Below are 11,879 nucleotides of genomic sequence, written 5' to 3' on the forward strand. Positions count from 1 at the left end.
GTAAGCATGAATTTAATATACATGCCTTACACAAATCATTGTATGTTCTTATTAGGGTAAAGTACCTGTTCTAGTCATCAGATGACAATGAAAGGCAGATTTATTTCTCATGTTGGCAATCATAAGTGATGGTTTATAAACAGAACTAGCAAGGTAACTTATGGACAAGACCAATGTAATCCAAAGGTAGGGTAAATGATTAATGGCACACATTGCAAGAAAGTGAAAAACTTCAAATATGGGATGACAAATTGTACATATTAAGTTGAATGTTGTAGTGTTATCAGAAAATAAAACAATGCTCAAATTATGAAATTATTTTAATGGGTGCAAAATATACATTCTTCTTTGAAGATATTTAATATTAGATGTTAAATTATCTTTTGATTTTGTGAATGGATTAAATACAAACCAACAGCTGGACTACACATGTGATCCAAACATACTTGTACAAGTCCCATAGTAACACACATGCTCAATAGACTTTTGATTAATGAATTTTATAAATTCTAGAATACAGTTTAAAAACTTGAACTGTATTTAAAAGAGTCTCATCAAGAAATCTATGTTGTTTTCTTACTATAAAGATGGTTGTTGAAAAATGAAGAACTTATACAACTTCATACCCCACTTTGTGTACACTATTTTCACATCAAACTGTAGAGAATATAACAAGCTACATAAAAAACTATAAATGGGTATTCAGAATTAGCAGCATCTAGAATATTTGAAGCTACCAATATTCCAGTGATCATTTAAACTACCAACACTGAAATTTAGACTTGATTAGATCATGCTACTAGAACAAGATGCTTGCCATATAAGGAAACAAGGATGACGTTCTGCTTTCATCTGTTCGTCTTTGAGTTCATTCTAATAAACACACTCTCCTATGAATATAATACTGAAGTTTATACCATTCTTGAACTGAAGGCTGAAAAGAATTCTCAAAATGTATGCAAAATACCCTGAAAACTGTTGCCCCTTGAAATTTTTAGTTTACAAAATTCTGACTAGTAAAATAAATGTAAACATCAATGGAAAGATGCATACTTAGTGTCAACAAATTGCTAATGCTTAAAAAGATGTTCAATAAAATTTATCAAAAATAATTCAATATATGATAAAATGTACACAACTTAAAATTTATGTACTGTACAGTTACTTTCTATACATACACACTTGTTCCTCCCCTCAAGGGCCTTGCTGCAACAACCACCTGCCCCAAACCCTATGAATAACCTCCTAGCAATACTTGGTCACAGTTTTCTTTGATTTGAATGGGATGCTGCTGGAACTGCTGGGGAGGGGGAGGAATGGCAGCAGTGTGCAGGAAAATTAGTAGTGGTGAACAATACACACAACATTCATGCCTAGGTGGTATTCATAGCTACAGTAAGGGATGGAAGATCCATGCTTAATGACCATGTGGTGTGCTAATCGTAGTTTACCAATACAAATCAAATTCATGATTTGTAAATATGGATTTTTTTTATATCAAATGTTATAAACAGACAAAGGTTAAAAGATGAAATATAGGACAGCACTCTTAGTAATTCCTCAAGGTATTCTTCAGTCTGTGCATGTACACACACACAGACCTTAAGGTAAAGCCTAACAGTGCAGTATCAACTGTTAAAATTAATTAGAATAAATGGTCATAATTAACTACTGAAAATTATTGGAAAAACATTATAGCAGATTTTATTAGAATATGCTGATCATGCTAAAAATAAATATGTTCAACATACACTGTGATACTGTGTGAAAGAATGGACTAAAATTTGCACACACACTTGCATAAATCATGGATATTTGAACTTCATAACAACTTTGGAGCTTATTTTCACCAGGACTTGAATCTTGTAATTAAAACAAGACAATATTAATGTCAAGAATACCAATGTATAACAGTTATTGAGCACAACTAATGGGACTTCAGTTGAATTCACAGTTTTCACGCTAAAATACATATACTTTTCTTATTAAATTATGTAAGTTAGATATGAAACCACAAACCTTTAAGTATTAAAAGTACAATATTTTAATTTTTTGTCCAACTCTCTGCTTCCTTTAACATTTTAATCAAAATATATAACTAATTCTAAGTCTAGCACCACAACAGGTTTGCAAACTATGTTGGACAGTGACATAGCTAATCTAGTGGCAATCAGGAACCAAAATAACACAAAAATTTTAATTTCTGTGACAAACTTCTTGTCCATTGCTCAGAAAATATATGAGGTAACTACGAACATGAACAATAGACCCTTTTTAAAGTCTGCCACAGCCTTATGTAGATATATGGAATACATGTATACATGAATGAATAATTACAAATATTTAATCTCTAGATTATTCAAGTGGGCTTATAAATATTAACTATGTCACAGGCCATGTCTATAAATCACAAACACAATGTGTGACTTTTACTAACTTGCACAAAATTACCCAGTGTCAAAAATAACAAAAATCAACCGGCTGGCTGGACTAGGAAAATCATGAATTGTCAAGACAATAAAACATACACAATTTCTTAAGAATTTTTCAACATTAAAATATTTCTCATTCATCTACTAGGAATATAAACTATCAAATTACATAATTATTGACAGGTAAATTTTTTTTTCAAATATTACTTTGTACTCTCTCTCTGATGTTAGATGTGCAATAAAGCTGAAGCATACAATATTTGGTAACAAGAATAAAGGAAACAATCACATAATATGACTGACTGTTAATAACTAGCAACAATGCCTAAGTATTTATATTTATATATTTATTTGAAATGAAAATATAAACATTTATTTTTGGCTAGCTACTATTGTTAGATGAACTAAAGTTCTTTAAAACAAAGATGTCAACAGGTGGATTCACCAACAACAGCAAACTTTTCAATAACTATAGGTTACACAAAGATTAAAAGAAAGAAGTAACAGTAAAATAATGAAATAATAATTAAATATGAAGATAAATAATGTGAAGTTAAAAAAATCTAGTTCTTATAAACACTTTCATGAGCAAGGATAGTGCATTTCTACTTCATTTTGCATTATTCTTTTGGTAACAAGTTTCTATTAATAAGAGTTACTGGGATGCTATCATTCATAAACTCTCACTCTAGTTACATAACCACATACTCATAAAAGGATTCATGACTGAAGATAAGAGTGATACAAATACTGAGGAAATCAGACTAAATGAAAGAAGAGAGAAATGAAGCTGCCAGCTAGCCAGTTGTCATGGCCAAACAGCAGGACACAGCCCCCTCTGACTAGCTTCATGTGAAACAGCTGTCCTCCGTTCAATGGCTAAATACTTAAAACTGTACACTACATTTCACTTATACTCTAGTATCACATCACAAACACACTCATGTCTTTGTTCATTTGTGCAACAATTGTCACATTTATTGTTAAAAAAAATAAATAACTTTCAAAGAACGAACACAGTTGTCTTTGTACTATGGCAGAATGACTGGTTGAGAAATCCAGTGGCAGGCAAGAAAGAACTCCTCACTTCATTCCGAACACTAAATCAGTCTGTCCTTTTAACTTAAAATTTCAACAACCTACAATGCTCAGAAATTACACAAAACCAAGACACAGGCAATCACAGATTCACTTTTCAACATACGTGAATAAATTTATTGAAATATATTTTTATGAAGTTTTGAAGAAATGACTGATTTGTCACATGACAAGTCTAGAAATTCTGAACTCAGGATGTACAAATAAATCATACTGCATCAGAAGTGCCCAACTTTCTCTCAGTCTATATAACTCGAAAGGGCAGAAACATCACAAAATGATAGTAATATAACTAAATACAGGACTGATGATTTGAACATCTGTGTATCCAGATAGCACTGCATTCCAGTCTGTATCTTTGAAACTACTCTTATATTGCTGGCACCGTTTCCATGGCTCATAAATAATATGCCACAGCTAATTTTTTATGTTATATATACATTACAGCCTACAACAAATGAACATTATTATTGTCCAACTACACCTGTACTAGATTAATGAAGTTGAAATTATTTTTATTTAAACATCTTTGTTCATTATCCTATTTCTGAAACAAAACCACAATGAAAAAGCAGACCAGACTGGGCACAACTGATTTTGATGTGAAGAAAATAACCATCTGTACTGATTAAGCATAGTTCCCAAGGAAAAATAAATTTACAAGCTATTTTAGGTTAGAAGCATAACTCACAATAATGGTAAACGATCTGCTATACACATAATAAAATATGATACAGAAGCCAGAATCCTTAGAAAGGATACACAGAACAAGAAATTTGTCTAATTAAAAGCCATTTCAAACTATTCTGAGCATTGAGTTAGAGTGAGATTGAAAGAGATCATCATACATATGGAGTCAAATATCTTACTACACAGTGTGAGGATTAAGTCCCGATGGTGGGAGTCACTTGGAGAAGAGAACCCCATGCACTCGAAACCTGTATAAGCAGGTATATTCCATATTTCCATGATTAGATTCAATACGGAGCTCCACAAACTCAAACGGGTCAACATCTGAACGCTGTACAAAAAAGTTAACAAGCTTATTAAACATTTGGAAATGTACAGATGAAAATCTGTTTCTCATGATAATCAAAGAATCATCACCTTACATGGCTGGTAACCCGAGAAGAATTTATTACAATCACCAATATATTCCATGAGGCCTTCCAAACTTGTATTACTGGGTATTTATTAAAAATTTACATTTTAATTACACAGGATACATTATAAATAAATACTTCACTTTACTAAGGAAAATGTATCAATCCTGGATCACATACCTTAGAACACATAAATGAGAATCAACTTGTTATAGGGTAATGAACAACCATAATACTCAAGTCAGTTTCTTATCAAGTTTTACCCTTCAATAACTACATGTGCCTTGGGCCCACCCAACCTCTTATTCATTGGGCAGTAGGAATTACTGCCCAAGGTGCCAAGGCTATCAGAGTATAAGTCAGCTACTCAGCTCCACATACTGCTTAAGTTAAAAATATGTAAAGTGTTATGTTTCATTTATATATGACAAACAAATGAAAATAAACATATACAGAAACCTGTATGTTTGTCCATTTGCAGCTTCAGTGGAGGTCAATAAGACAACATTTATGAGTTTCATAAATCATCATCATAATAATATTAATCAAACTAAAAACTGTGATATCTTCTAAACTATGTCTCTGTATAAATAACTTTTTTGTTTCAAGTCAGAAGCTCAATATCCAACATTCCTATGAACTGATCTGTACTTATTTATCAAATAACTTCTACTTGCCTGCACACTGAAATTCTGAAGACTTGTGCCATTCTGCTGATACATGTACTTCCCAAGCAGCACTGGTTCCATGTCCTGCACATCCTTCAGACCCTGCAGAGATGTGATTACAAAAGACAGCATTTTTCAGTGATGGTCAATAGAAAACTCACACAAAATCAGTACAAGGTATCATAGATATTTTAAATACAGGTATTAAGAGTCTGTATATTCAAAGCATCTAATACACCATACATATATAAAATGAATGCCATTAAAAGTTGTATACAATCCTACTAAATAAAATCAAGATTATAATGACTTCTTGTGCACAAAAGCTTTAACCCACTGGCTTAAAGGTCCTGCTGGTTATGAGACACGTCTGTTAACAGACTTGATGGTAACCAACTCCTGACTGAGATTCTTTCAGTGTGGACTGGATTTATTTGGCTCAGAAAAAGGACCAATGGTGGGCTCTTGTGAATATGGTAATAAATCCTTGGGTTCAATAAAAGGTGGTGGTTGTTGGTTGGTTGGTTGGTTGGTTAGTTAGTTACTTCAAGGCATACCATATTACCATCTCCAGAAAGCAAACCAAACCATTATTTTAAGAATGCAAGATACTTTTTAATGAAAATGATGTGCAATGTGTGAACTTACCCAGATAGTGAAGTCTTTTGGGGCAGAGTCGATCCTGCCATGTGGGGAGAGGGTGCGGGGAATGTGCTCCAGACTGAAGGCAGTGATCTGGACCAACCCAGACAATTTGATAACAAGAAAACCCTGGGAACCACTGAATGCCCAGCATTCACCAGGGTGTACACCAGGCTGTAACGCAAGAAAATGGTACATCCTTCTAGACACCAATACAAAATAAGTCCAATATAATGCAGAGCTCTACCATAATACTGTCTCTGTGGAAATTACCAAGACATTTTTCCATTACTATATCTGCCCCATATTTGGTTTCTACTTTTATTACTAATACTGTCCTTTTTCCTAGTGAATTTTATATACATTTTTTATATCTGATCTCAATATGTAGTAACTTGTTTGAAAACCAGAAAGCTGTACAACTACAAAACACCTAGTTTTTAAGCCTTTTTATTTTTGACAAGCTGCAGACAAAATTGTCTGAAAACACGAACTGCTTCAAAATTACTGAACTATTTTCAATCACTATAACATTTCAAACAGTAAAGTTAGTGCAATGATTCAAGCACAATCTTACATAGAAGAAGGCTGTCTTCTGGCTTGTTGCGCCATGTATCTGGTAGAAGTTTACTGATATTTCAGAGGTCCTTGCAGTCTCCATCATCAGGGCAATGAGTACCAGACACACAGTGCAACAACCCAGAAGACAGCCATCTGCAGACTCACCACCATGAAAACCTCAAATCCTACTTACATTTTTACATATTTAAAGTTACCAGTCAGAGAGAGATAGGTGTCACATGTTTCTAAAACCCTTTAAAAAATATCTGTAGGAACATGTAGCTGCTTAAACTATATCAGTCATTAAATATAATACTAAGTGTAACAATCTGAAATACATTATAACCAAAGAAAATTGAAACATTTCATATTCAAATATATCAAGTACCAATAGTCCACCTGGAGGAAATATGACAGAATGCAAACAATATGCCATAGTCGGCATATGCACCCTATCACCAAGCCTGGTACCAGGAACTATAATGAATGTAGTATCCAAACTTGTGTTTTAACATCTAGTACAAAAATAAGTTAACATTTCTAATATGAAAATCAGACTATAAGCCATGAATTTCAGAAAAACTCGCAAGAACAGAAAACCATACCTGTATAACAGTGCGAGGATTGTTTGAAGGATACCACAATGGGATACCCAGCAGTGATAACTTAGCAGTCTTGGCTTGGTAAGTCTCAGTACACCTTGTGCTTATGACACTTCCACCTGCAACCAGCAAAGACAATGATGAGATCAATATTACAACACACAAATCATAACAGAGTTAAAATTAAAATAATTCAAATCACTGCTATGTCATCTTTAAATTCATGTAACCTGATGCTATCAGACCAATTCATTTAATTCCTGTTTATATACTATGTTTCAATATATTAAGTGTGGCAGAGGGCATTTAACATTACTTCATCTTATAGCATGGTTTTCCAAACTTTGGGTCACAAGGACTGTTTGATGGGTGATGGATGTTGCAAAAGTCAAAACACAATTTTTATATTATTATAAATTTAGTCAAGTAATTATTTGATTAATTTTTCAGATAATTTTTGTACTTTTAAACAAATGTACCTCTATTCACACAACAACAAAATATAATACTAGCATATTTACAACAACAAAAATGTTTCTAATTTGCCCCTAATTGACAAACTATGTGTTATCAGACAGAAGAATTTCGAAATGCTGGGCCAGAAACTCACCACAGTATTCTATATTAAGTTTTCTATACAAAGGAAGATGGACTGGCAAAGAAACTCAAAACCGTACTTCCCCCACAATTAGACACAACAACGCAATTTTTTCTTGTTCAAAGACACTGCTCATGATCAAAAATGGAAGAGAATGCTCCTTTTTGTAAAGGTAAAACAGTCCCTGTGCCAGCAACATACCACGATGGCAGGTCATGTTAGAAAGCTACACTCATTCTAGACCTCAGCACTAGATGCAAGTAAGTGGTTAACTTCATGATTTGGAAAATGAACTATGGTAACCACGACATAGCAAGCTGGATTAGTACCAGTCAGTCTGAATGTAGCAACAGAATGAAAAATTCCTGCCTGTAATCACACTTCAGCTGTTCATCCTGTCCTGCTTATAAACGAGAGAGAGGAATGGTGCAGAAAGGTGGGGGGGAGAAGAGGTAAGAAAACTTCCTCATTTAATCACAAGGAGCTGAAATATATACATCATAATATCATAAAGAACAGTATCAATTATTATTTTGGTAAAGAGTAGAATGAGTTGCTTTGGTAAGCACAGTACAACGGCTGACATTCATGATTAAATTCACTCAAATAAAGATCTCGAAATTCCTGTTCCCCCCCACCCCCCATAAGAAAACTACTACAAAATTCTACATATTCAGCTTCTATCCCGAGCTCACCAGAAGACTCAAGGGCATAGTCCACAAGACCAGTCTTGTCTGCATCATACTTTGCCAATGCCTCATCCACAATGGCCCGCACCTGTAGGTCGGTCAATCCCGCCACACCACTGCTGTTAGTCACCCACGTTCCCTGTGAAGTGTCCATCCATTTCAAGCAAGTTACACAAATCAGTAATGGTCCACTGAATGGGGAAATTATCTATGACAAAATCACTCATGAAAGTGCAAGTACCTAAATATGTACTTTTAATTGTACATTTTACTTCATCTATACAAAGAGAGAAGTAAATGTCAACTTTGGATTACCTGTGTGTCTGCAAAATTTTCAGATGGTAATTACAGCTGTAACTAGTAATATTACCTTGTTACCTTTATCTTATGAATGTAAAGTAAGTCTAAAAGTAAGGAATACTTTTAAATTTTATCTTCACTATTTAAAAAATGTACCAACTAATATACTATCATAAAGCTCCCAATTTATGCATGGACATTAATTTACAAGGAGATAAGAAAAACCATACATAAACTCACACAAAAATATAATAAATAAATTTAAGAAGGGCAATATTAAAAAGTAGTAAACAAACAACATGTAACTAGAAAACGTATAAAGAATTCAGATCTATAAATAGCCTACAGATTCTGAGGCCACTGTTTACATATTTTCAATCAACAAATATAATGGGAGATGAATATGCTCCTACAGAAAGATGAAATTCTCCCTGTGCCTAAGTATTATCCATTGAAGGCATACAGAGACAACTCTTCAAAGACTCTAGATTTAGGCAATCTTGCCCAACATTGCCTGGCTGGCTCACAATGCATTTCATCTGATTGGTTCTGCTGTGATTCAGTGTATGAAGTTCCACTAAACTACAAACTTATGACACAAGACTGGCTAGCCCTCAGAAATGATCAGGACGCGTGCAAAGAGGAAAACCTCTCTCTCTCATGGATCAAGTCCCAGACTTTCAACCTCCAACCAGCCACTTTTCTAAGCTACCCCCAGCTCATGCTGATACATAATTAATAAAAAATAAAACCACGTTATTTTGAATAACATATTTTTAAAGGTTTGAAGTAGGCAAAAATTCAAACCCAACCATGCTGCTAATCGTGCTTGTGACATCATGATGCTGCTGCTGCTCCTGCCACTTGGCAAACTCATTCTGGACGTGTTCCGACACTGAAGCCATGATTATTTCCTTGGACCGCTGTACAGCTTCCCTGTGAATACAGTTGAATGTTTTACAGACTCTGCCATAGGAGAGTAATGCAAATGAGGCGAAACAAAAGTTTTATTCGTACAGAATTTTAAGAATTAAGAATTATAACTGACACAACTGTAAACATGTACAAGTCTGATTATGTTAAAGGGTGTGGGAAACGCACAGCATATTTTGGACCTCACACACTGTGCTTGGAATCATCCTTTGTAAGTATACTATGTCTTAATCTGCTTCTAACATTTCCGAAAAAACTCTTTTGATGAAGCTTACCAAAAATATTTAAAAGAGCAATCCAGAAACACACTATGAGAACTATTTTGCAACTAGTTTGATATCTTCAAGTGATTTATTACAATGTACTGTACTGTGTTTAAGAAATTTGTTGTATATGTATTGAGTGACATTAATTACACTTTCATCTCAGAGGTTTCTACAGCTACCATGATGAAATAGTTGTCAGAAGTAATCTGCACTGACATATGACCTTCCTGTTTAGCTTCATGTAAATCATCAAATTATTTTAAAGTTGTTGGGGCAAGATATGCACACACAAACCCTAAGAAATAGCTTAAAAGAATGCACTCTATTTCCCTTAATATTTTCTTACTAATGAGAATAAACAGGTGACATAGAAAACAGCTATCATGAAAGTTCAAAAATAAACAAACTATGAAAGTACTGACATGTAAAGTTATGTAAAAACCACCCTCTTGCAGTATCTAATGGATGAATATTACTTTCTGTTTCATGCCATCCACATTCCATATAAAACAATACAAATTTATTTCTTGCAATGTCATTCATCACATGAAATACTGGCTAACAAGTCTACTATCAAGAAGTATTAATCACTGAAATTTTAAACTGGTGTAAAGTTCTCAAAGCTTACATAAATACATTACCTAGTTTGTAGATGAAGTGTGAACGTCAGGTTGGCAAGTCTGGCTTCCAGACCATCCCAAGCCAAGAACATGCTGCTCACCCACGCACGCAAGTCTTCGGGGTTTCCTGAAAACCGTCCTCCTGTAGCACCCAGCAGACCAGCCAAAACCCTGAACACATGCTGCTCAATAACATCACCATCTACTTTCACAGGACCGGTATTACGCTGACAGCACCTGTGTAACACCTGAGCCTGCTGTTCCTACAGGAAGACAAGTCTACATAAGAATACATTCAGTGCTACACTGAGGTAGCATAAGTTTATGATTCTTAGTTATATTGGATTGTCATCAGATGATAAAGCAACTAACACAAAGGTTAAGAAAAACAGAACTAAAGAATACAACGAATATGAATATGCATAAATAGGCCAACATTTAACATTAATAATGAGACAAACGTTACAAGGGAATTTTTAAAATAACAGCTACCTACAAAAAGATATTTAAAATTATATGTGTGTGTGTTTTTATATACATATATAAACACAATACCTGCAAAAGTCTTAATCTGTTCTGTACATCACGTAGCTCTTTGCGCAGCAGAACTTGGTTACTATCTCTTATGAGGGACTGTGCAGCAACTTCTTGTCTTAAAGCTTGTGTTTCTTTTACCAATTTGTGCTCCCATTCCTGTACATGAGCTTGACCCCCATCCACCTCAGAACTAAGATGATCCACTTTCTGTTGAATTTGCTGCAGATGGAGTGAGAGCTGTGATAGAGAAGCCTTCTGTTCCTCCAAAAGCTGTAAAACAAAAAGCTACTATGCATTTGGAGAATCAATTTAATTAAGAATGGTCAGACTACAGGAATTGTGCAAGTTGAGTAAGTTTGGGTTGTGTGTGTTAATCTATGAAAACAAGAGACTGAAGATGTCTGAGAACTGGAGTTAATTAGCAGCACAGGTATCAGAGACAACTGCAAATGTACCTCTGAGCTCATATGATAAAAGTCCTTCCGCTGGTGCACATCTGATTCAATTTGTCCCTTGTCCTGCGTCTCTGTGATCAGCAGTTGCTGGAACTGAGGGCTGGCCATTATGTAGTGAGCCAAAGTTTCCATATCAACTGATTGCTGCTGCTGCAGCTGAGGATTCTGACTGCCATGTGGTAGCTCAGGCAATGTCAGGCTCACAAACAGTTTCTCCTGAGAATAAAATGATTCAAGGACAGAAGAGTAAAATATCTGAATGAAACTTCTTTTTATAAAAAACTGTACAAATTTAATACACATACACGTTTTCAGGTGTCAATACTTTGCAGGAATTGGTCTGTTATTGTTGCAATCACATTCATTATACACAAA

General features: G+C 34.5%; 1 protein-coding gene across 3 annotated transcripts in view; it reads right to left on the bottom strand.

The window, feature by feature from the left end:
• Positions 1–302: 302 nt before the first annotated feature.
• koi (Sad1 and UNC84 domain-containing protein klaroid) overlaps positions 303–11,879 on the bottom strand; it is a 32,143-nt gene continuing 20,566 nt past the window's right edge. For all 3 annotated transcript variants that reach the window (XM_022059445.2, XM_022059453.2, XM_022059459.2), the window contains 9 exons: positions 11,505–11,720; positions 11,068–11,319; positions 10,534–10,775; positions 9,506–9,629; positions 8,400–8,532; positions 7,110–7,225; positions 5,950–6,117; positions 5,311–5,403; positions 303–4,551 (listed from right to left, as the gene is read on the bottom strand). In XM_022059445.2, the coding sequence (XP_021915137.2) occupies positions 4,435–4,551; positions 5,311–5,403; positions 5,950–6,117; positions 7,110–7,225; positions 8,400–8,532; positions 9,506–9,629; positions 10,534–10,775; positions 11,068–11,319; positions 11,505–11,720 (1,461 nt within the window). In that variant the 3' untranslated portion in view covers positions 303–4,434. The remainder of the gene's footprint in view (positions 4,552–5,310; positions 5,404–5,949; positions 6,118–7,109; positions 7,226–8,399; positions 8,533–9,505; positions 9,630–10,533; positions 10,776–11,067; positions 11,320–11,504; positions 11,721–11,879) is intronic.

This window comes from Zootermopsis nevadensis, unplaced genomic scaffold, assembly GCF_977971745.1.
Source record: "Zootermopsis nevadensis isolate Lab colony 2312 unplaced genomic scaffold, Znev_1.0 Znev_ptg000003l, whole genome shotgun sequence".
NCBI lineage: Eukaryota > Metazoa > Arthropoda > Insecta > Blattodea > Termopsidae > Zootermopsis > Zootermopsis nevadensis.